This window comes from Cydia strobilella, chromosome 14 (assembly GCF_947568885.1).
Source record: "Cydia strobilella chromosome 14, ilCydStro3.1, whole genome shotgun sequence".
NCBI lineage: Eukaryota > Metazoa > Arthropoda > Insecta > Lepidoptera > Tortricidae > Cydia > Cydia strobilella.
The window spans coordinates 15,778,415-15,804,509 of NC_086054.1; the positions used below are offsets into that span (position 1 = coordinate 15,778,415).

At 41.7% G+C, this 26,095-nt stretch overlaps 1 protein-coding gene and 1 long non-coding RNA gene across 2 annotated transcripts in view; both read right to left on the reverse strand.

Annotated features, from left to right (window-relative positions):
• Positions 1-26,095, reverse strand: part of LOC134747290 (multidrug resistance protein homolog 49-like) — a 51,991-nt gene continuing 25,896 nt past the window's right edge. The window contains exons 2-25 of the mRNA XM_063681913.1: positions 23,109-23,279; positions 22,441-22,486; positions 21,756-21,949; positions 21,318-21,462; positions 20,837-20,937; positions 19,853-20,024; positions 19,192-19,316; positions 17,937-18,126; positions 17,179-17,400; positions 16,163-16,404; positions 15,561-15,648; positions 14,899-15,107; positions 14,205-14,383; positions 13,241-13,497; positions 11,729-11,880; positions 11,191-11,305; positions 10,641-10,890; positions 9,678-9,873; positions 7,290-7,452; positions 6,722-6,811; positions 6,455-6,559; positions 4,959-5,168; positions 4,640-4,786; positions 1-4,039 (exon numbers count right to left, since the gene is read on the reverse strand). Of these exons, the coding sequence (XP_063537983.1) occupies positions 3,803-4,039; positions 4,640-4,786; positions 4,959-5,168; positions 6,455-6,559; positions 6,722-6,811; positions 7,290-7,452; positions 9,678-9,873; positions 10,641-10,890; positions 11,191-11,305; positions 11,729-11,880; positions 13,241-13,497; positions 14,205-14,383; positions 14,899-15,107; positions 15,561-15,648; positions 16,163-16,404; positions 17,179-17,400; positions 17,937-18,126; positions 19,192-19,316; positions 19,853-20,024; positions 20,837-20,937; positions 21,318-21,462; positions 21,756-21,949; positions 22,441-22,486; positions 23,109-23,263 (3,990 nt within the window). The 5' untranslated portion in view covers positions 23,264-23,279 and the 3' untranslated portion in view covers positions 1-3,802. The remainder of the gene's footprint in view (positions 4,040-4,639; positions 4,787-4,958; positions 5,169-6,454; positions 6,560-6,721; positions 6,812-7,289; positions 7,453-9,677; positions 9,874-10,640; positions 10,891-11,190; positions 11,306-11,728; positions 11,881-13,240; positions 13,498-14,204; positions 14,384-14,898; positions 15,108-15,560; positions 15,649-16,162; positions 16,405-17,178; positions 17,401-17,936; positions 18,127-19,191; positions 19,317-19,852; positions 20,025-20,836; positions 20,938-21,317; positions 21,463-21,755; positions 21,950-22,440; positions 22,487-23,108; positions 23,280-26,095) is intronic.
• The window catches only part of LOC134747301 (uncharacterized), a 47,733-nt gene continuing 21,638 nt past the window's right edge, over positions 1-26,095 (reverse strand). The window contains exon 2 of the long non-coding RNA XR_010128311.1: positions 1-3,499. This is a non-coding gene — a long non-coding RNA (uncharacterized LOC134747301). The remainder of the gene's footprint in view (positions 3,500-26,095) is intronic.

Genomic DNA, 26,095 nt, shown 5'->3' on the forward strand with positions numbered 1-26,095 from the left:
ATATATAATTTATATTACTATACCTAATGAGTTACAATACAATGCTACAAAACAAACAGTTATAAAAATATTTCAACGTCATTACGCGATTATCACACTGAACCATATACTCACGACGCTCCAGTGTAAGTGCGAGACAACGCTATAGGTATGCTCGTATTCACCGTGGCTAAAAATAAGTACATTCCCATTGCCAGGGAGGTTTTGGGATTATACTGAGCAACTTTTACTATGGGACCAACCACGGAAACGCGAAAAATAATTTGGCTCATTGTTATTCACAACGACGGGACTTAATCGCGTAAACTAAGTTTTAAATTCACCTCCGACGTTTTGAGGACGGCGTTGTCCCCGTGGTCTCGAAGAAGAATGGCTAAAGTTGACATCAACATCTTCTAGGCGCGCGAGTTTACAATAATTTGGCTGTTTCATACATTTTGGCTGGTCCATTTTCTATGGGAGGGTAATTTTTTTTTGCGATTTCGTGGTTGGTCCCATAGTAAAAGTTGCTCAGTATAATCCCAAACCTCCCTGGCAACGGGAATGCACCTATTTTTAGCCAGCCTGTATACAGTATGAAATTTTAACCACACCGTTCATACTCTACGTAGTGATTTTATAGGTTCATACTGAACAACTTTTATTATGGGACCAATGCCGAAATCGCGGAAAAATTTTTGGCTGTTTCATACATTCCGGCTGATGATCACATCAGCCGCTGATTTCTATGGGACAGCCAAAATTTTATTCGCGATGTCGGCATTGGTCCTATAATAAAAGTTGCTCGGTATGACCTATAAAGTCACTACGCAGAGTATGAACGGTAGTTAAAATTTCACCCTGTATAGCGAATGTCCCGCTCGCACACCGGAGTGGAGTGCGGATAAGCAATTAAGCATCCAATGTGATAAGATTTGACCACCTTACTTGATACTTGAGCACGACGTGTCACACGGAGCTATGTTATAAAACTATCAAGTTTGTTCTTGTCAAACACACCTACAGCTATGAAAATGCATACAATTATTTATGAAAACATTTTTCATGATTTTACACAATTCGAAGAATATGGATATAGTTCTATGTCATATTAAATTAACCGCCTTAGAGCTCAGCGATTTTTGTTTAGAAAGGAAATGAAAAAGAACATATTATTTCATAAAATTTTAAATCCTATACAATTTGTGTTCATTGCTCACTCCGAACATTAGTTTCCTTACTTAATAAATAATATATAATTTGGTTTGACCAATTATATTTAATTTTGTAAACAGAGCTACGTAATATATAATTTTTGACAGTGACAAACTTTTAGAAAAAAGCAATAATTTTCGATTTTCGTTATTACATACTTAAGCGCAAAAAAGTGTCTAAGTATTAATAAGTAGGGTGACTGTTATAATTCTTGGCCCCTCCATAGTAATTGACCACTCTTAACAATAAGACTTTTGCCTTGTTTCTTTATTTCTATTTGGCTTGTTAAGAGTTGCCAATAACTATGGAGGGGGCAATAACTATAGCAGTCACCCAGGGAGTTCACCTTAGGGAGAGATTCGCCATTTTCGTTAATTGTCAGTTTCACTAATTTGTCAATGCCATCAAAATCTTTGATTCGTCAATTTCCATCGCCATTTTCGTTAAAATGGCGAATCAGGGAAAATGACCAGTAGTGCCCTAATTCACCCTAGGTTGTAATCAGAAATGAAACGTCTCCCTTTCTGACTTAAACAACTAAAAACAAGTACGACTGAGTTAAAAAATATATCAGAATATTTACAAACTATATAACACTTATGTACAGTCAATCGCAAACAGTTGATGAGTTGACACTCAAAATTGGTTCAAGATGGGTGCCGTGAAAAGGTGGCATACCGGCATTATTACATTATAAATAATTTTCACAATGATGATATAATTTATATGTAAGTAACATTTCAAAAACACATTATTCTTAAGCACAAACACTGTAGGTACCATAATTAAAGGCATTCAGGGGCATTTCACAAAATGGTCTATTCTGTAGGAGACGTGACGCATATTATGGCAGCTACCAACCTGCAGAAATCTGTATTATATACCGTTGAATTTAACCCTTAAATGCATAATGATGTATATATGCATCGTAAAAAATATATGTTTTTTTAAATACTATGATTTTTTTCTTTATTTTTCCCTCAATCTATACAACATGACACATCTATTTCAATTTATTAAAAAGTTATACAAAAAATCATGCATTTAAGGGTTAAGCTAGGTTATCAAACGTTATCATGTCAAATATCGGCTTCTTAACTTTATCAGAAGTGTTAAAAAAATTGCGCCACGTACTCTCCACACTTCTCTGGAACGCCCCTTCTCATATTTTATCCAAAAACACAGGTAAGGCAAAGGCAAAAACACGATTGTTCTGAAAAGATGTACATGTCAGCTGCAGAGATCTGACCCCCCTGCATAGAAATTTGTTTGAAGGGGAAGTCAAATAAGTATGCAGCGTAGGTACGTATCATACGTATTTTTAAGGGAATGAATATAGGGAGTGTGGGATTAGAACATGACACTACGTAGGTAGGTACCTACTTATGTACCTACAAAACATTACTCGGATATATGATTTTAAGAAATAAAGCAATACCATTTTATCCAATTCGTGAAAGTCACGGTTTTTATCATAGTATAAGTCGGATCCCTTTGTTTGACATAATTATTGAAAGTCATAATGTAATGATGGTCAGATTATCATTAGTCATAATTCTGAAACCGTTAACTTTTCAGTTTTTTCGTAAAGTTATCTTATAGATAGGTTAGGCTAGGTTTGTTTTATGGCAATCCTGAAAAGTTACGAGTTTCTGAGAAACCAAATTATGACTAACGAAAATGCGGACAAACAATACATTACGACAAAACTTTATGGGAAACAAAAGACTCTAGTATAAGTACAATCATTTGCTTTACCAGCTAATAAAGACATAGGGTAAATAATTATTATACCGCCAAAATGTTTAGGGAATGACTATAGGAATGTAGGATAGGTAGGAACTTTATAAATAATAGGTACCCTAGGTCCACCCAGCCGCAATATTTCATGGCCACTTTAAAAATGAATACGAACTATTATAGGGATATAATATAACATACAATACAAATATCCACAAATAACGTTTTTTGAAAGAACTTACTATTTTGATCTTACAATAGGTAAAAAAGTACAATTACTTTATTTAGTGAGACAAAATCAGTTATCCCAGGCTTTTTCAATAGAACACAAAAGTAGACTGAACAATTAAGTAGTAAGCTGCCTCGTGGTAGGCTGTATTCATCACCATTAGTGTAAGGCTCAGGCCTCGAAGCGGAGCGTTCAGCGGGGCGTGCAGCGTGGCGTCGGGCTCACAAGTGATGTGAGCAGCGTGCACTAAGGCCGCTCCTCTACGTTTGCACTTGTTTAATATGCACGCCGCACGCCCCGCCCCGCTGCACGCCCAACTCGAGCGTCCATTCAGACCTTGCACTTAGTATCAGGGGGTTTTGAGAAAAAATTGTACCAAAAACGATCAACTTTTGGGATATTTAGACACAGAATCACGAGTACTATTGAAAGACCAAGAAAAAAAGTGTACCCAGTTTTTTATAAAAATGTTGGGTGTCAGTTTTGTAACGGTACATACAAAATGAATGTATGCGTTACAAAACTGACATTTTCTTGGGGACTTTTTTTCCTCGTGATTCTGAGTAAAAATAACCCAAAAGTTGATGGATTTCCGAATAAAAGTAAATGGTACACTTTTAAGTGAAAATGCCCAGCATTTTATGCAGTTTCACCAGCTAAATTCTCCTCGCTCTCCTCAACGATGCCGACCTGCAGCTCATAAAGCCGCGCGTAGATCCCCTTGAGCGCGATCAGCTCCTTATGCGTGCCCTTTTCCGCGACCACGCCCTGGTCGACCACCACGATCATGTCCGCGTTCTGGATGGTTGCGAGGCGATGAGCGATGATGAGGCAGGTGCGACCTTCGCTCGCTTTGTCAAGGGCTTCTTGGACAATCTGCAGAAATTCATTATTGAAAGTACATTTGAGGTGTAGGAAATTTAATACAGATTATTTACGTAAAAGACTATTTTTTGGTATGGGCTACCGTTTACGAGTTATTTATAGGAAACACTTTAAAAAGGGACCTTTAACCTGTTTCGTAGGTTTTGAACTAGCTGTTTCGTAGTGAACGTTCGCGAGCACTCATTTCTAGGTTCGAAATGAGTGCGCGTGCAAATGAGTGTAATGTTGACATTGTTTTGAAATAATAAACGAGTACGATTATGACCGTGACTGTTTGTTTCCTGCGAAACCAAGCAGTTACTATCCGGTACCCAGCCGGATAGAGGGTCACTATCCGGTATGCGGCCGGATATTATAATAAGGGCCGGATAGGCCGAATACTCTAGTAACCGAATATCCGTATAGTATTCGAGTATTGAATATATTATGTAAATCCAATTATGACGTGTAATATGAAATATTACTACCCAGGTAGCAAAATGACGTCATTTGACGTCATTTTGCTACCTGGGTATAAATAAATGAGTATGAGTATCCGGTGCATCTCTACATATAATGTGACATGTCAATATTGTGACGCATGGCTGGTACCTTTTCGCTATGCGTATCAAGCGCTGACGTTGCCTCGTCCAGTAATAAGACCCGTGGGTTGCGAACCAGTGCCCGGGCAATGGCTATTCTCTGCTTCTGACCGCCGGAGAGGTGTGAAGCCCGGGCGCCAATACGGGTTTCGTAGCCCTGCAATTACATCAAATTAATGTAAAATAGTTATTTACGATACAAGTGCGGAAAAGAGGAAATTCGAAACGAGTGGCGATAAATTTAAAACACGACCGCAGGGAGTGTTTTAAATCGACACGAGTTGCGAATTATCAGCGACCTTTTGACCACGTGGCATCTCGGTACATACCTTAGGTAAAGCAGCAATAAATGAATGTACATTAGCTTCCTTAGCTGCCTGCACTATCTGTTCTATCGGAACTGTCCTCGTATTATCTCCATATGCAATGTTTTCCGCTATAGTGCGGTCGAAGAGGACTGGCTCCTGCGAGACGATGCCGAGGTTGCGGCGGAGAGTAGACAAGCGCATATCTGCGGTGACGCTGTAGTCGTCCAAATACTAGAAGAAAATGAGTGGAAACTGGTATAAAACAATCTTGTTGAGAGTTGAGATTTAATCATCTGGGCTCTTAATACTTTAAAGGCTGGCGTCCACTAGACTCGCCGAGGCGAATCGAATCGCAATAGTTCGCCTTATATACATTTACTATGAACGGTAAATTCGATTCGACGCGCCGCGGCTCTTCGTCAATAGACGCAGTTTCATAGTAAATGTATAGAAGGCGAATTATTGCGATCCGCCTCGGCGAGCCTAGTGGACGCCAGCCTTAAATATTAATAGGGTGCGTTGGGGTAAAATTGAACGGGATTTTCATGCGGGGTAAGATGAAATGTCGCCTGTAATGTTTCGGCATACGGACGATTTTTTGTCTTACCCCTGATGAAAAACCCGTGGAAAACTTCTGATACCCTGGATCATGACGACAGTAGTACTTTGACCCGAAAGATAAATACCTACACTGGCAAAAATGTTACTAAAGATTTGTAACGAAGGATCGTAATATATATATTACCCCAACGCACCATACAGCGACACCTATTACAGGGGTTGAGATACTGATACTGAGGCTGGCAGTATAGTCTCTTTCTCGGTACGCCTCAGTGGGAAAAGTACAGTAAAAATAGTGACTTTTTTGATTGCGCGGAAATTATGCTGGGTCGGCTATACGTCACTAAAGCGCTCACATCAGGATGTTTCGCAGTCTCCCCAGACCCAGAATCATTTGTTTTATTTTAGAATATGAAACCCTTAGGCACTCAATTATAGTTCAAATTAGAGTATGGAATATGTACAAAAACCGGCCAAGCGCGAGTCGGACTCGCGCACGAAGGGTTCCGTACCATTACGCAAAAAAACGGCAAAAAAATCACGCATGTTGTATGGGAGCCCCACTTAAATATTTATTTTATTCTGTTTAGTATTTGTAATTGTAATAGCGGCAACAGAAATACATCATCTGTGAAATATTCAACTGTCTAGCTATCACGGTTGATGAGATACAGCCTGGTGACAGACGGACAGACAGACAGAGCGGAGTCTTAGTAATAGAGTCCCGTTTTTACCCTTTGGGTACGGAACCCTAAAAATGTGTACAAAACGCAGGGTCTCAGAGTCTCAGGAGGCTACAAACATAATTAGCAGTTCGATCATTTTCCCCACCCCTCATGTTAGATACTATATTAATGGTATAGGTAAGTTAAGAGGTTTTTTAAATGTCTGAATGTCATTTAAAATTCTTCATAGCATTGGGACGTTATAAAAAAATCTGAACTATATTAACGTACCACCATCCCGTCCTCCGGATCGTATAATCTCTGCAGCAGTTGCATCAACGTAGACTTTCCACAGCCACTCGGGCCCACCAGCGCTATCCTTTTGCCACTAGGGATCTAGAAAAATATTGTGATACATAGTGTCAAAAAGTTGCCAATGGGGTAGATGACAAGTTCTTTATGGTATCAGTCTAGGAGGATATAACCAAACGGAGCAGCCACGTCTGTAATTTGCTGTACAAAATTAAGTAATTCATTAAATTAAATTGCGAAAGATACCTCCAGTGAAAGTCCACGCAACACTTCCACCTCCATGCGGGTCGGGTAGCGGAATCTTATGTTCTTGTACTGAATCTTTCCTTTGGCGACCTGCAAATAATAATTATATTCATTGTTAGACGATCGCTATTGTTAAACCCTTGAATATTTAAGAACAGTTCAATGGCTCAGATTGAAGTAAAGTACTGATTTGGGCAGGATGATGTATTGAGACAAACACAGGTTTCACTGGTCGTGGTCGCGGCTAACTGACGTCCCAGCAAAATGTCAAAACAGAGATTTGTGTAACTAACCGACGAAAAGTGTATTTAAAGTTTGGGGTAGACATCACATTTTCAAACCACCCCACTACAGATAAATGTTAATTATTCTCAATAGTCCGACACGCAACACTCACAACATCCGCGCACACGTCCGAAGATCGGTAAACAAATAGATTCGCGATAGACCCGATTGTAAATGTGATTTAATATGTATTGAAAACGCGAAAGTTTTAAATAATGGACTTGTTTCAACTTACCTTTATTTCAACCTGCCTTGGCCTCAACTAATAATGATGGCTACTCACATAGTCTTCGGGCACGGACGGAGCGTGTGTGCTGTCGATGAGCGGCTTGCGCTCCAGCAGTTGGAAGACCCGACCGGCCGCCAACACTGCCGCCCCGAAGTTGGGCGCGAACGCCAGCGCCTGCCCCATCATCCAGGAGCCGAACACGAGGGCTTCTGATACCCTGGAACATGGAACATAAAACATTTAAAACTTTCGCGTTTTGAACACATATTAAATCACATTTACAATCGGGTCTATCGCGATTCTATTTATTTACCGATCTTCGGACGTGTGCGCATCAGTGAAACCTGTGTCGAAACGTCGGTAAATAAAGGTAACAAAATAAATTCGCGATAGACCCGATTGTAAAAGTGATTTAATACATGGAACATACTCTGAAGATTTGCAACGAAGGATCGTAATATATGTGCCATCTTCAACCAAAAGGGGACTTATTGTCGCTTGTCAGTAAGGCGTTATTATTTATTTATTATTTATTTATTGGAAACAATGTAAGTTTACAGTTTAAAACCAATTCACTTACATGCTAGGAGTACAGATATGAGTAGGAACATGGAAACTAATTAAAACTAACCTCAACATAAATACTTATAAAAACATGCGCATAAAAATGTCAAAACAAATTCTAATTTCAAATTTACTACTTACACGCTAGGAAACAAAAAAAAACGGGTATAATATTAAACAATGTCAATAAAATATACAACATATAAAATAAAATGTCATGACAGTCAATTAAAATTATAAAAATTCAAAAATTGCCTAGCAGTTCTGCACAAATGTGCTAAACGATCGGCGAACATGTCAGCGTCTACATACTGAGTGAGCATTAAATGGAGCAATGATAAAGCACGCGTGGTAGGTGCGTGCCTCGCGTAACACGTGCGAGCGGCCGGCCGCAGCAACAGCTGCATATAGCTTGAATTAAAAATCAACCTTATCAACAACCGACACTGTGGTACCTTTTGGTTGAAAACGTCACATATTATACAGTGTGGAAAGAATGAATGGGCCCTGGAGGGAAAGTGCCTTAAAACCTTAAGTTAGCTTATTTTGCTTAAAGGAAACATTCTTTTATTTTTGAAAATAAACAAAACTGCAAAACCGCAACATGGACACCGCCGTACCACCGTACCACATATAGCGATAGAGCGTAGCCAGCGACGGGAGCGGTCTGCCCAAAGGCGAACTTACTTGACTTGATGATGACCTTGCAATTGGTAATTTACCATCCAGCCCTACACTTTATAGGTAGATAGCATATCCTTCACGTGTCTGCCGGTAGGACTTACTTGATGACATCCTTGTACGGCACCTCTCGGTTGGCAACGAGTACGCCGCCGTACCACAGCGATAGAGCGTAGCCGGCGACGGGAGCGGTCTGCCCGAAGGCGAACTTACTTGACTTGATGATGACCTTGCAATTGGTAATTTAACATCCAGCCCTACACTACATAGGTAGATAGCATATCCTTCACGTGTCTGCCGATAGGACTTACTTGATGACATCCTTGTACGGCACCTCTCGGTTGGCAACGAGTACGCCGCCGTACCACAGCGAGAGAGCGTAGCCGGCGACGGGAGCGGTCTGCCCGAAGGCGAACTTACTTGACTTGATGATAATGACCTTGTGATTGGTAATTTAACATCCAGCCCTACACTACAACTAGATATCATATACTTCACGTGTGTGCCGGTTTTTTTTTCTGTTATTAGAACTTACTTGATGACATCCTTGTACGGCACCTCTCGGTTGGCAACGAGTACGCCGCCGTACCACAGCGAGAGAGCGTAGCCGGCGACGGGCGCGGTCTGCCCGAGGGCAAACTTACTTGACTTGATGATGACCTTGCAATTGGTAATTTAACATCCAGCCCTACACTACAACTAGATATCATATACTTCACGTGTGTGCCGGTTTTTTTTTCTATTATTAGAACTTACTTGATGACATCCTTGTACGGCACCTCTCGGTTGGCAACGAGTACGCCGCCGTACCACAGCGATAGAGCGTAGCCGGCGACGGGCGCGGTCTGCCCGAGGGCAAACTTACTTGACTTGATGATGACCTTGCAATTGGTAATTTAACATCCAGCCCTACACTACAACTAGATATCATATACTTCACGTGTGTGCCGGTTTTTTTTTCTATTATTAGAACTTACTTGATGACATCCTTGTACGGCACCTCTCGGTTGGCAACGAGTACGCCGCCGTACCACAGCGATAGAGCGTAGCCGGTGACGGGCGCGGTCTGCCCGAGGGCAAACTTACTTGACTTGATGATGACCTTGCAATTGGTAATTTAACATCCAGCCCTACACTACAACTAGATATCATATACTTCACGTGTGTGCCGGTTTTTTTTCTATTATTAGAACTTACTTGATGACATCCTTGTACGGCACCTCTCGGTTGGCAACGAGTACGCCGCCGTACCACAGCGATAGAGCGTAGCCAGCGACGGGAGCGGTCTGCCCGAAGGCGAACACGCAGCCGCGCCAGCGAACGCTTTTAATAGCGGTCTTCGCGGCCGCCCGACCCGCCTCCACGTAGCGTTGGATCACGCCTTCCTCGCCACCTGCAGACCAGATTTCTTTAGAGCAGGGGCCCGTTTATCAAAATCTTGTAGCTTGTAATACAAGTGGAAGTCCCTTTTTGACAGCTTTTGTTAGAAAGGAACTTCCACTTGTATTACAAGCTACAAGCTTTTGATAAACGGGCCCCAGGGCGTATTCCGGAAACCTGGGGGCCTAGCCAATAATGACAATCGTATACCTATCGACTCGACTAACTGTAACGGTTGACCGGCGACGCTGGTCTGGAAATATATAAATTTTCCAGCTGTACTCTATTAAGAGGTACAGCGAGCTGCAACCTTTGCATGCACTTTTGCAGGTGTACATGGTGGTGAGTCCCTTACAAACCCTTATATTATACTTAGTCTATTAGCGCCATCTACCGAGAACTAGTTTCCATGTACGGGACAAACAGTGGACAATTCAAAACGTTCACTTACAGAACGCCGACACGGTTCTAATATTAGAGATGGCCTCCGTCGCTATAATAGTCGCTTTGTGCGATGCCTTCAGCGTGATGCCTATGCCCTCACTACGAAATAGTCTCCAAGCTTCCCAACATTCACTTACAAATCGCCGACATGGTGCTAAAAGATTCACTTACAGAACGCCGACACGGTTCTAAAATTAGAGATGGCCTCCGTCGCTATAATAGTCGCTTTGTGCGACGCCTTCAGCGTGATGCCTATGCCCTCACTACGAAATAGACTCCAAGCATCCCTAACATTCACTTATAAAACGCCGACATGGTGCTAAAAGATTCACTTACAGAACGCCGACACCGTTCTAATGTTAGAGATGGCCTCCGTCGCTATAGTAGTCGCTTTTTGCGAGGCCTTCAGCATGATGCTTATGCCCTCGGCCAGCACGCGGCCCTCCAGCACCACGGCGCCGATGACCATGGGCACGGACACCAGCGAGACCAGGGTCATCTTCCACGTGAAGTACATGGAGAGCGCGATGCCGATGATTATTGTTGCACCGGCTTGCATTAGAGCGCCGATTCGGGTGCCGGTCGCCTGGCGAAATAAATTAAGGGAAATTAGTAAAACCACATTAGGTATCTTAAAATTGTTATTAGCAGATATTAAACTTTATTATTGGTATTGTAAAGGGTATCTGCACCCTGGAATACTCTGATGGTTACAGGTCACTGAACAACCATAATCATAATCATAATATTTATTAATAATATAAATTACATGTCACATTTTATACAGTGTATAAAGATTATATTTAAGTATGAATTTTCGCTACATAATGTAGGTTGTATTTAATATCAACGATGCGCGAATAAAAAAATAAAGAAAGTAATATACCCCTTGCACGGCGGCGGCGTCGCCGGCGAGTCGACCACACAGAGCGCCCACGCCGTTCGCCGAGTCGTCGAACCATCCAATCTCCTGCTTTAACATAGCGGCAAATGCTGCAACCCTGAAATAAAAATATTGGTCTTGAACTTATGTACGTAATATCATTTGATATTTACCCTAGTGGTTTCGGGTTTCGATGAAGAAAAACATAGTGAGGAAATCTGCATACATCCTCAAAGAAATTAAAGGTGTATGTGAACTCCCCAACACGCATTGTGCCAGCGTGGGGATTATAGCGCAAGCCCTCTCGCGCATGAGAGGAGGCCTGTGCCCAGGAGTGGGACGTATATGTGGTATTTACTATAAAAAGGGACCTTATTGTCGATGGCGCTGACGCCATTATAAACGTTGAGATATAAATACAATGCCGCGCGACGCTGTGCGACGTAAGCGCCATCGACAATAAGGTCCCTTTTCATAGAAAATGTCCCAATATAGGCTGACTTATTTGTTTACTACGCTACTATTCTGTTGTATAAAATACCTTAGCCGCGCAGTGAGCCGCACGCCCGTTACGTTGAAGATGTAGATCTGCAGGAATATGCCGACGCCCGTGAGGATTCCCACGCCAATGAACATTAACGCTATCTTGTTGGTTTCACTCATTACGTAGCGCTCGTTGGTGCTTTCTAACAACTACAACAACACGTTTTTATTAAAGACTTAAAGCACTTTGTCCTAATAAATAACAATAGCCTTAACCTTAGAGCGTTTTCACATTGTCCGATATCGGATGTCCAAAGAAAGTAAAATGTAAGATATATGTGTTTCTCTACATTTATTTATGCTTTTAATAAATCATTATTACTAAAAAACTGGCCAAGTGCGAGTCGGACTCGCGCACCGAGGGTTCTGTACTTTTTAGTATTTGTTGTTATAGCGGCAACAGAAATACATCATCTGTGAAAATTTCAATTGTCTAGCTATCACGGTTCATGAGATAGAGCCTGGTGACAGACAGACAGACGGACAGTGGACTCATTAATAATAGGGTCCCGTTTTTACCCTTTGGGTACGGAACCCTGAAAAACGATAAATAACGCGAAAAAGGCGGACTTAATGCCAATGGCACTCTCCTGCAGCTGTTTTTGTCATAGGCGCCTTCCGACATCCGATATCGGAAAGGCGCTTCCGATAAATTCAGCCATGTCGGAGCACTCCAATCAGCTGTCGGATAGATAATATTTGTTTGTGTGCATATGTGTAGGCATAATGCTTGTTGTAGTGTGCTTGACCGCTGAAGATGGCGCGTCCGCGGTCACTATGCGTATGAGGATCCTACATCCGATATCGGATCGGACAATGTAAAAACGCTCTTATCGTTATCGCATACATATATCAAATTTCACAATGGTCCTGAGCTTTATCTTAATAACGTTGCTGTTCGTACTAACACTAACAGAAATCGGTGGAACGTATCGCCGCTATACTTACTCAACCTCGTATCTGAAACACTCATTTGATGACAAAAACACCCGTATTCCGAATGAAAGAAAAGCGACATTTCCATCAAATGATTGTTGCAGATATGAGGTTGAGTATAGCGACGGTATGTCTTCCCCGTGTGGACGATTTTCAATTAGCCAAAATGTGATCGAAAAAACACAATTAATATAGAATATAATGCCTTAAGTTAATTCACAAGTCTTCAGAAGTTCAATCAGCAAAATAGACCCTCACAAGTTTGATCATTACAAAAGACACAAGTTAGGTTGCGAAGAATTAAGAAGATTCCTGCATCTCTATTGCTGGTGCATTGCAGCTCAGTGGCGTAACTAGGGGGGGCAGAGGGGGCAAGTGCCCCGGGCGCCATCCAAGGGGGGCGCCAAAATGGGCAAAAGGTAGCAGCAGAGAAACTTTTGTCAGTCGTCAGGGAGCGCAAATTTGGCAACTGCCCCGGGCGCCATAATCCTCTAGCTACGCCCCTGTTGCAGCTGCACCTCTATTACGCTTATCTCTAAGTGCTTGCCCTAAAATCCCAGCTGAATCAACTTACCCCATAAGTTTCACCAAACAATATAGCGAACATTGGAAAAGACGCGCCAACAGCAATGGCCGCGACTATCCCAGCCACCATCAGCCATTTCTCTGGTTCACACAGCTTCAGGATCTGCCAGGTCGAAGGTTTATACTCCTTAGGACCTTGTTCTTCCATCGGCAGACTGTCTTCCGACCCTGAGTCTTGCGAAGCTGTGCTTTGTATCGACTCCACTGATGCTAGTTTCTCGAGTTTTGGTCTTCGGACTTTGGCGTCTGTGAACAAGAAAACTCTTGAAAAACAGTGTAAATCGTAAACGTAATACGGCCGTGCGCGTTGGAGGGTCTGCCATCTTGTGGCCTGAATCGGAAACGTAAACTGTACGTTGACACTTCAGGCTAAAGCAAGTGCTGCCCTCTACAGTTCACGTACGTTTTCTTGTGCATTGTAGATTCTGTCATCTTGTTGTGAGTTATATTGGAAGCTTAAACTATTTACACTTCGCGCCAATAAACAGGGGCCCAGGGAAGGGGGGAGGGGGGAGGGGGTGGGTGTTGCCCCTACAATTCATGCACACTTACTATAACATAATAAAAATACCATAGTCATATAAGGCGTGCGATTTTCAAGCCGGAGATAGCGTGGAGCGGAAGAAAGTTCACCAATGCGTATCTGACAGTTCTGAACTTATGTACGATTACGAAACCTCACTTGATGTTTATCAGTCGCTTTTTGATGAATATAGTGAAGAAACCAGAATAGAGGACTACTTTCCTCTCTGGATTGGAATATCAGGGGGCTTAGCCAAAATGACAATTCTTGATAGAAAACGCCAACCAAAACTTAAATAATGTATGGAAATAATCACAAGGCTTTTCCTAGCATTTTTCATCTAGATAAATGTTTTTCTTTTCGTTTGGCGTTTGTCAATGTATGGTTGTTATCTTAGCTACGCCCCCTGGTGTGTCTCGCCTTAACTTACGTTTCCCCGGGTCCTTTCCAGCCTGATCCTCAGCACCCGGCGCCATACTAGGCTCGTTCATGAGTACCAGCTGATAATAGCGGCCCTTTAGCTTCAACAGTTCTTCGTGGGTGCCTTCCTCCACCACCTCGCCTTTGTCGATGAATATGATGCGGTGCGCGTTCAGGACGGTGGCCAATCTGTGTGCAAAATAACGCTGGTCAATAACTTACTACTTACAGGTATATTTGTATGTATATTTGATTAAAACAAGCTTACGACTGTAATAAATAAAACACTTCAATATAGTTGTCCCGCTATTTTGACGTCGAATATTATTTTTAGGGTTCCGTACCCAAAAGGTAAAAACGGGACCCTATTACTAAGACTCCGCTGTCCGTCTGTCCATCTGTCCGTCTGTCCGTCTGTCCATCTGTCCGTCTGTCCGTCTGTCTGTCACCAGGCTGTATCTCATGAACCGTGATAGATAGAGTTGAAATTTTCACTGATGATGTATTTCTGTTGCCGCTATAACAACAAATACTAAAAAGTACGGAACCCTCGGTGCGCGAGTCCGACTCGCACTTGGCCGGTTTTTTTAAATTTACCTATATATACAACGGTGGTCAAATTTCTAAATTTAAAAAAAATTGTGCAACTTCAAAAAAAGCCTGACTATCCTCTATTTCCTTCTAATTACTTTCGCTGAACATACCTGTGGCTGACCATAACGGTGGTCCGGCCGTGCGCCGCGGCGTCCAGCGCGCGCTGCACCTTGGCCTCGCTGTGCGAGTCCAGCGCCGACGTGGCCTCGTCCAGCAGCAGGATCTTAGGCCTCCGCACTAGAGCCCTAGCTATGGCTATCCTTTGCTTCTGGCCTCCGGATAGCTGGGCGCCTCTTTCGCCGATTAGTGTGTTGTAGCCCTGTAAATAGGAAATCAATAAAGATTCAAACCACAGAACTATATCAAATTCAAACGGAATAAAATGACCAAGATAGGAATAGTAACTGTAAAATGCAATGTTGACAGATACAATTAGATGTTATAACTCGGTAATATGAGGGTGTGAATAAAGATAGGTAAATCCGAGAATTTCTCAACAGCACTGTATAGAATAGTGCTTACCGATTAGGTACCTCCTATTATTTACACGTTCGCTGCCATGAGCATTACCGGCGGGATCACGTAATCTTCTCTATGTGGCCAGTAGCCATAAGCATCACCGGTGGGATAAAAACCTCACTTAAATTTCTATTGGGCGTGGGAGAAACATGTAAGTGTTGTATGGTGGGCAGCCAATGGAGAGGCACTATTAATTTGAAACCAATAGATTTTTATAATTGAAACGAAGTAATGCATGCATATTGAGACTTACGTCCGGCAGTTTCTTGATAAAAGCATGGCAGTATGCTTGTTTTGCAGCTACGTATATTTCCTGGTCCGTACACGAGGGGTTACTCATCCTGGAACAGAATTTGACGGTGAAAAACAAGGGAAACGTCTTATGCCCGCTACAGTGGTTCTTGCGGACAATTTGCTGACGCTGCCAATTTTCATCTGTTAATGAGAATTCACCATACATTACTTAGGTCGGGTTGCACCAAACCGTCTGCCACCGTTTTAGCGTTCGCTAAATTTTATTGTATGGGAAGTTTCATAGTTCTCTGCTGCTTGACGTTGATCAGTCTGTTAATTGTGGTTGGTGCAACTGGCCCTTAGTCTAGCAAGTAAACACTGACGCTAGGTGCCATCGTTAAATACCGACCCAAAAATGTACAGGACATTTTAAACACACGTAACAACTATTTGTATGTATTCGGTCTACCGGGAATTAAACGCTCTTGCTTATTCGAGCTATAGAGAGGCAGATAAAGAGTCTTCGATTTTCTTTTTCGCGATAGGCCTCTGCTCTCCTGCATCTCGTTCTTCGGCCTAGCACGTTTCACTAAGTTCAAGGCGTTAACAAAATGGTCTAACCTTATATTCTCCATAATAGTACCCGCAAACAGCACTGGCTCCTGTCCCACCACAGCAATATGGTTCCTAAGATGCCTCACGTTGATATTCCTGAGGTCATGGCCCGAAGCCGTAACGGACCCTGAATCGGGGTCGTACATCCGTTGAAGGAGCTGCAGGACTGTGGACTTGCCGCAGCCGCTGGACCCGACGAGCGCTACGGTCTCGTTCGGGTTGATCTTTAGATTTATCCCGTTGAGGACCTGGTAAGCACACGGGGTTTTTAAGGTTTTTGGTGGTGGGGAATAACTGTATACATAGATAAAAGATAAGTAATCTACAAAGGTTAAACAGCTTAAAAAAGAGATATGTCTCTATATGTAGAACAATTAGACTGTAACAGATAACTTGTGACTGCGAATTGTACAGATTTATCTCTAATTGGAAAAGTATTCCGGGGTGGGAGATAGTTATGGTGCGTCGTTTTATCCGCTTTCTTGATGCTAACTGTACATCATCTTCCTCGCGTTGTCCGGGCATTTTGCCACGGCTCATGGGAACCTGGAGTCCGCTTGGCAACTAACCGCAAGAATTGGCGTAGGCACTAGTTTTTACGAAAGCGACTGCCATCTGACCTTTCAACTTAGAGGGGAAACTAGGCCTTGTTGGGATTAGTCCGGTTTCCTCACGATGTTTTCCTTCACCGAAAAGCGACTGGTAAATATCAAATGATATTTCGTACATAAGTTCCGAAAAACTCATTGGTACGAGCCGGGGTTTGAACCCGCGACCTCCGGATTTCAAGTCGCACGCTCTTAGCGCTAGGCCACCAGCGCTCTCTTGATGCTAACTGTACAAGTAGGGTTTGCAATCCGGATCCGCGAATCTTTCCATACATTTCGGATCCGTCGTGCAAACCCTATGTACAAGTAGGTAATAGCCCAAACATATAGAGAAATTATTAGCCATAAAAATTCATTTTGTACCACAGACAGTCAGCTATCGAAATTGATTTATAGGTTAACTTAATAACTTACACTGACATCAGACCTTGCGGGGTACCTAAAATACACATCTTTTAGCTCCAAGTCCCCTCCCAGCTCAGGTTTCGCTCCTTCAGTAGAGAGACTGTCTATGGCCGGCTTTCTGTCCAGCACTTCAAAAATGGAGCCAGCCGACGAACGGGCACTCGAGATAGCTTCCAGGTGGGGCGAGGTCAGACCCACGTTCTGAGCGCCTTGGAGGATACTGAAGAATATCTAGAAGCAAAAGGGAATTAAAAATTTAAAGTACCTAAATGAATTTTAACTCTCGTATGACATACCTAGGGTTCATCCATTAATTACGTCACACGAATTTCGAAGTTTTTTTACCCCTCCCCCCTCCTTGTCACACTTGATCACATTTGGCAAACCCTTCCCCCCCCCCCCATGGTGTGACGTCAAATTTTTCAATGAAATCGGCAAAACGAATGAATATTTTATCTAAATATTATTGACAAAAAAAATATTAGTAAGTTTATAACTCAAAACTGAATCGAAAAGAAAATTAACGATTAAAAACGATTATCGTGATTGTGATTGACTCCCCCTTGTCACAACATGTCACATTTTAACATGTCATATTTTCTTGACCCCCTCCCCCCTAAACGTGTGATGTAATTAAGCCCCTACTAACATATTTAGTCATTATGATTTCAAAGTTAGTCCCATAGAAAAGTTGGTCAATAGAAGCCTAATCATCTTGCACAACATAGCTAAGGGTCGGAAAAACTGTGTGGAAACGATCTACTTACTATCATCAGCACGGCAGGCGTGTACGTCGGCGTTGGATCTAGCCTGCTCCCTAGGATCAGCCACACGCCATACCAGAATGACAGGGCGTAGGTGGCGTATATGATCAGCCACATCACCCCGCTGCCGATGCCAGAGAACATGCCTTTCCTCATTCCCGTTTTTTTGGCTGGTTCGAGGAGAACCTCATATCTGAAAAATGTATTTCTTATGTAAAATTTTAAAAACCGAATCACAATCAAAGATGTTAAGTCTAAGAAAAAAATGTGTTCCATAGTTTGACCAAAGAGGATATAATAAGATAGAGTTCATGTTCCTTGTTGTCCTGCTCCGAGTTGATGTTCCTTCATAAGCTAGTTAACTGCAGAGGTATATGCTGTCCTGAGTTGCTAAAATCTGTAAACTTTACCATACCTAATAGATTACCTAGAAAAGGAACCTACAAATTGTTTAAAGAGCGCTTAGTGTTGATGTATTATCCGTTGGTGATCCTTAAATAAATTAAATTAAATTAAATAGAGCGGTACTGTCATAGTAAATTTTGTAACCGCTGTAAATTCACTGCCATCTATCGACATACCTTAAAACTAAAAATAAAGATTCATAAAAATACGTTAAAATAATATGGATAAATGATTTTTTTTTTTGCATTAATTATTTATATATGATTTTGACCCATGTTCTTTCACTGATATGCGTTAAAATTATAAATAACAAACGAAACCGTCAACGCCCTCTATACGAGAGTAGGCCAAAACTAGTGGCGCCCTCTGATCGAGAATCAAATTTTCGTGATTTTAGAGGCACGTTTTTTCCTTAGACTGTATCCATCTATTACGGAGTTATATCTATCTTTGGTTTGACCCAGGCATACTCGCAAATGGCGCTCCAGGGTGCCCCAGAGTGACTTTACACTCAGTTTTGTGATCATCCAGAATGGCATGAGCCATATTTTCGGCGAATTTTGTTTGAGTCTGTGTGGCTTAATATTTTAAATATTGATTTAAACTAACACGATTTTCACTCATAATTTTAAAGTAACACTCAAGATCAAGATCGAGTGCGGTTAGTTCGCAAAACCCGCGCAGCAAGAAGATGTTGATACAATTCCTCGCCAGTCTGCCTGTGACCACGAACGTAACGTCACGTTCGAAACGTTAGGCCATAAATGAACGTAAGTTTTTATACGATGAAGTCCTGTGTTAGTTTAAAATTAATACTTTATGTCAATGAATTAACATCAAGTAAACGACATGCCTTTTTATTTCCTTGGCTTCGCCCCCGAAAGCGACGACGGTCCGAATGGCCGAAAGCACCTCCTCGGCAATAACACCAGCCACACTGTACGCTTTCAACTCTTGCGTCGTCAGGGACGATTGGACCTGCGGAAGTACATAGAAATGTTATAGCAAAAGATAGGTTGTCCTATATTGTTTTATGCCGAAATTAGTAAGTTCGTGGTGGTTGCAATTACAACTTTAAAACTTTTGCCCTTCTTTAAAACACGTAACAATTCAATTTAATACTACGATTTGACTTTACCCCCTCTTTAAGACTTTACAGTGAGGTATACGATACGAACCGCTGGTGGCCTAGCGGTAAGAGCGTGTGACTTTCAATCCGAAAGTCGCGGGTTCGAACCCCGGCTCGTAACAATGAGTTTTTCGGAACTTATGTACGAAATATCGTTTGATTCACCAGTCGCTTTTCGGTGAACGAAAACATCGTCAGGAAACCGGACTAATCCCGATAAGGCCTAGTTTACCCTCCGGGCTGGAAGGCCAGATGGCAGGCGCTTTAATAAAAACTAGTGTCAACGGCTTAGGATTAGTTGCCAAGCGGACCCCAGGCTCCCATGAGCCGTGGCAAAAAGGGAAAAGCGAGGAAGATGAGTAAAGTTTTTCGATCAGTTACCAACCTTGGCGACCACCGCCGTGGTGGCGATGATGATAGGTGTGCAGGACAACACCACGAGCGTTAGCTCCCAGCCGTAGTACAGTGAGATGACGATGGCGGTGACGAACGACATCACCAGGTACACGAGCATGGGGATCTTCTCGCCGATACCGTCGCGGTATTTTTCTACATCGCTAAATAATTTACGAATAATAGGTAAGTCAAGAAAGAGAATTGAAGCATTTGAAATGTGGTGCTGGAGGTGAATGGAAGGCATTCGTTGGAGAGACAGGATAACGAATGAGGAGGTGCTAAGAAGAGTGAGTGAAAGGAGAGCAATCCTGAACACTAATGAAATAAAACTACATGAAAACGGATTATATCGCGTAAGTATATTGAATTTATAGTACATCCGGACGTTTCGAACCCTTTACAGCGTTCGTGGTCTCGAGCTGTCGGCCATTTTGTCTGAGCGCGTGAAAAAGCAACAATGTCGTTTAAAAAGCGGCTGTATCGTGGTGGTTTTAAGGTTTAAATCTAAGTACATGTAAAATGTTTTGTTAATGTAGGACCATCGAGCACCTCAATGTAGGCGAGCGCTCATATTATAAAGTACATAGATTTGAACCTTAAAACCACCACGATACAGCCGCTATTTAAACAACATTGTTGCTTTGGCACGCGCTCAGACACAATGGCCGACCGCTCACACAAAAGAAACAATGCATTTTGTTTAAGAGATTAGGGTCTTAGGCGTAAAAATCATTTGAGAAAATTCATACTATAAAATTATAGCTTAATAATATAAATATTTATGGCTTTCCATCACAGAAGGGTCCTTAGGTCCTTTTTATCTGAAATTCCAACAGAAATTCTGATAGAAAGGTCCTAATTGGACATGAAGCACCCTTCTCTGTTGGAAAGCCAGATTGATTACTGATTTTTTTGATTATGTGATAATTAAAAGGAAATATAGAGTGAGATATGAATATTCCGTATAACTTACTCTGATACTTTGGTTGCAAAATTCATGGTCGTGTTCATGTCATACCAAGATATATCTTGGCGAAGTACAGCTCGTAGGAACTTCTCCTTCACTCTGACAATCTGGAAACACAGGTAACTTAGATACATACAGCCATAGTGTCCATTATGCGGTGTTTACCTGTAAGTAATTGTGACACCACTCCTTACATGTTTTAGCTTAGTACATTATTAATGTATCGATGTCAACAATTGTTGGTAAACCTTAAATAAAAAAAATAAAAAAATTATGAGCAAAGAGAATTAAAAAGACAGAGGGCTCACTCCATACATAAGTTTTGTTACCAAAAAGACTATTATTTTCGTAGTCTACATCTAGCGTCAAGTAGCGGAACTCTCAGTACTACTGTTACTCCCAAAACCACCCTGGCAACGAGAATGCACTTATTTTTTAGTCAACCTGTATACAAATATACGCAGTGAAGCTAAATTTATAATCTGACCTGTTTAAGCGCCACGTAATTAAACAGATCGACGCTTATAGCTGCCACGATGAACTGTAGTAACGCGAATGTAGCGCAGCCGATGCCGAACGCCTGAGAGTCCTCGACCAGCGCCTTACGGTTCTCTTCAGGGCTCGCATCCGTGCTGTTGATGAAATACTTTGCTATAACATTTGCGTTAGAATACATAAAATTTAAGACCTGGCGCCGTAGCCAAAGTGCCATCTCTTTCTATCACTTACACAATACACACGGTTGCGTTTCGTTCGATCGTTCAAATAAACAACTTACAGGACTCTTCCACCGCCGATGAACGCAATAGACCACGTGGACGTTGAAGTGCCGGTCATGACGGTACGGTCGATGAGCAGCGACGTGAACTCGCCGTACTCGGTGACGCCGCCCGGCACCGACAAGCCGTTCAAATAAACAACTTACAGGACTCGTCCACCGCCGAAGAGCGCAATAGACCACGTGGACGTTGAAGTGCCGGTCATGACGGTACGGTCGATGAGCAGCGACGTGAACTCGCCGTACACGATGACGCCGACCGGCACCGACAAGCCGTTCAGGCTCGCCAGGATAACGCCCAAGAAGAGGAGGAAGAGCTCCCATGGTTTTGCGAATCTGAACTTTAAAAAGAAAAGCAAGTTTAAACGAAATCTACACGCATTGGACGGGATTTTATTGTGTGTGTAAATTAATATGTTTTTTAATCTAAAAGTTCCTGTGCTCAAACTTCGATAGGGAATATTACGCGAAACTCTGCGTAGGTAGCGCCACTACCACAATCTGAAGGGTCTATTGTGTTACAAGAAAATTGAAATTTCGTTATCTAACATCACTGTCACTTTTGCATATTCGAGCGATAAAGAGGCAGATAGCGAAATTTCGGATTCGCGTTTCCCGGTAGGTCCTCTGTAAACAAACCGCCTTGATGCATCAATGTCATATTTTATTATCTCTGAAAACTTGTCAAAAATCCGTTAAAGGCAGAGTATGTATAAGTTACTCTATGGTTTACTAAAAAGGCTAATGCTGCACTCTGGTGGCAGAAAATTGCAGTAATAACCCCTATTATTAGGATTCCCAGATTGTTGCAATCATATCAATAAATACTTACTAATTGGGTAAAAGATGTCGCTTGACCGTATTCCGGTTCTTCTTCTCTGAAAACAATAAAAATAGTTAATTATACGAATACGGGTCTACCGCAATTTAATCCACATTTCCGTGAATACAACACCTAAACCGTCGGAATTTATGATAAAAACAATGAAATTAAATCGCGGTAAGTTCGTTCTATAATTAAATATGTGTTCAAAACGCGAGAGATTAAAGTGTTATAATAAAAATAGTTACACTTAAATAAATCAGAAAAAAGTAATATTATAAAGAGTGAGATTGCTGTATTCTCAGTTCTCTACATAATTTTCCTTGATAGAGATTTTTATTGTACATGTTATGTAGATATTTAGGGCATTTTCTATGAAAAGGGACCTTATTGTCGATGGCGCTTACGCCGTACAGCGTCGCGCGGCTTTGTATTTATTTCGGAGCATCTTTTATAATGGCGTAAGCGCCATCGACAATAAGGTCCCTTTTTATAGAAAATACCACATTTGTATTATATTGTGATTACGACTGCTCATGTGAATGAAATTCTGCGATTTAGATTTTGAGCTCACTATCGAGAGAGCAAGTTCTGCTGCCGAGTGGTAGTCTTGTTACTGATAAAAATGAGTTTTTTTTTCGAAAATTCCTCTGTTACTCTCTGTATCGCATACTCACTGTAGCTTTTCAGTCAAGTAAGCGTTCTGCTGGGCGAGAGTGCTGATAGTAAGAGAGTTCTGCCGCCAGCCGATGCCCAACGCGGGCCCCTGGGCGCTCACACGCCGCTGGCCCGAGTATCTTCTGATGCTCCTTACAGACTCATCACGTTTCATTCTCGGGTCAACCGCTCTGTAATAAAACGGAATTTTAGTCACTGTCATTGGGCGGACATTTCCCGGGCTGATTTTTAGGGTTCCGTACCCAAAGGGTAAAAACGGGACCCTATTACTAAGACTTCGCTGTCCGTCTGTCTGTCACCAGGCTGTATCTCATGAACCGTGATAGCTAGACAGTTAAAATTTTCACAGATGATGTATTTCTGTTGCCGCTATAACAATAAATATTAAAAACAGAATAAAATAAATATTAAAGTGGGGCTCCCATACAACAAACGTGATTTTATTGCCGTTTTTTGCGTAATGGTACGGAACCCTTCGTGCGCGAGTCTGACTCGCACTTGGCCGGTTTTTATTTTGTTGTCGATTTTATTTTACGGTATTTTTATCATTGAATAGTTCAAGTTAGTATAATTTAAACTGTAAGAAATTAGATATGTTTTAAGTCATCGCCTGATCTCAAGTGTTGCTATGTTATTGGCTGCTCTTGATAATAATTATAGATCTATCATTGTTTATCTCAGATGGATGGTAAGTGATGAAAGGGGCCCATTTCTGTTGAGAAGTCCGAAAGTATTTCACTAGTCAATAGTCTTTCACTCTACTTTTCATTTCGAATACGAGGAAACCACGGCTAAGTATAAACTTCTGTAGTATTTTTTGAGGGTACTTTCAATAAATAATTCAGGTATAAATATCGTTATTTATGGAATGAGGAGTTAATTATCAGACCAAACTTAATAGCTTATCGTAAAAAAACGTACAATTAGAAAGTACAATGCTCTATAAATAGCAGAAACGTATCATTTTCTCCATACTTTTTAGAACAACAACGACCCACTTTCAGACCATGAGAAATGAAAAAGAAGTTGCGTGGTGTTTTTAGGGTTCCGTACCTGTACAAGTAAATTGCAAATGCATCATATTGTTCATTTGCCCCATCAGCAATTGCATTATTATAGAGGTTTCGAAATTATTCATTCATTCACAATTCACGCTCGCTATTCTATAAGTGTGCACACCTATCAAGTTATAATAAATCAAGTTTATCTCAAGAAATCGTCTTTCGTGTTCTAAATTACTATCAAGACATCTATCAAGTAAATGTTAGAATTAGCAAATTCTCTAACAGTACCCAAAGGGTAAAAACGCGACCCTCTATTACTAAGACTCCGTCCGTCCGTCGGTCTGTCCGCCTGTCACCAGGCTGTATCTCATGAACCGTGATAGCTAGACAGTTGAAATTTTCATAGATAATGTATTTCTGTTGCCGCTATAACAACAAATAATAAAAACAGAATAATAGTTATTTGTTATACAAGGGTGCAAAGTTGTATTTTACCCGCGAGTGTGGAATTGAAATACGAGCAAGCGAAAGGATTCTATAGTTGAACCACGAGCGAAGCGAGTGGTTCTAAAATAGAATCCTGAGCGTAGCGAGTGTTTTAACACACGAGAAGTAAAATACATTTGCACCCGTGTGTAACACAAAACTTTTCCCCTCACTATAGCGAGGAAAGTGCAACATCCACAGGCGTTAGATCATCTTCATCAACTGCAATCACTCATTTTTGTACGATATTATAACAAAAAAACTCTGGAAATTCTGTACTTTTACGTGAGAAGTTTTTAAGTAAAATTTTTGTTGACAATGTTGACATTTCTGACGTATGAAATGTCAATGATGCGTTTTGAAATTGCATCGACTTAACAGAATTATATTTAACATAATTATTAAAAAACAAACGTTTATTATGGAATTTTAAGGTTTATGACTTCAAAACATTAAATAAAGCTAAATCTGGTATTTTTTATTAGATTCTCAAACCATTTATTTAATGATAATTAATATCAAACGAACCATTATTATGAGCGTTTTACGTTTTGTTATCTGTCAAGCTACTTAAACACGCCCCATCCAAGGTCAATTTACTTTCCCCACTAGTGGATAAAATGCGTTTTTCCCCGCTTGTTTTAAAGGATAAAAGACGGCTTTCCGAGCTAGTGAGGGGAAAAATAAATATTTAAGTGGGGCTCCCATACAATACAACAAACGGGATTTTTTTGCCGTTTGTTCCGTACGAACCCTTCGTGTGCGAGTCCGATTCGCACTTGGCCGGTTTTTAGTAAAGGTTAGCTGAGTTTTGGGACTAAAAGTAATTAACTAATTATACATTTTTGCTGACCGCATCACTGAAACGGTAGGCTATAGGGTCTATAACATAATTGTAGAGCATATTTATGCGTGCCGCGACCGCTGCGGGGGACCATACACCGGGGCACATGGGGGACTGACGAGATTAAGTTCCGTTTTACAATTTAATACTGTTAAAAAAATTATATGTTGGTCTCCACCTTGACCTTAAGGTGTTTGTGACATGGGTACCTGTTTTAAACTGTAGTATGTGTAGAGAGAGGGCCAATAGAGAGTACTCTCTTCAGGCGGGTGTTATGCCTGGGGACCGAAGTCCACTGAGAGGTAGTCAGAAGGAGTATATATAGTAAGTGACATTTGAAACTTCGTAAGCGCGATGTAGGTTTCTAGCTAATTGCGTTCTAGCTCCCTAACGCCATCTGTTAGATGACGTCGACAGTGGCAGCTAGAGGAGACGCCACATCAGCCCCCCTTTGAGCGGAGGGGTCAGCGACGACGTATGAAGCGTGCAGCGAAACCAGGTGTGTGCTCGGGCCAGTGTGGCGAGCGAAGATGCTCAGAGTCACAGGCGAGCGGAGCTGCTCAGAGCCAGTGTGACGAGCGCAGTTGCTCAGAGCCAGAGCGGCGAGCGGAGAGAGAGAGAGTGAGAGAAGTTGAGTGCCAGGCATGAATAT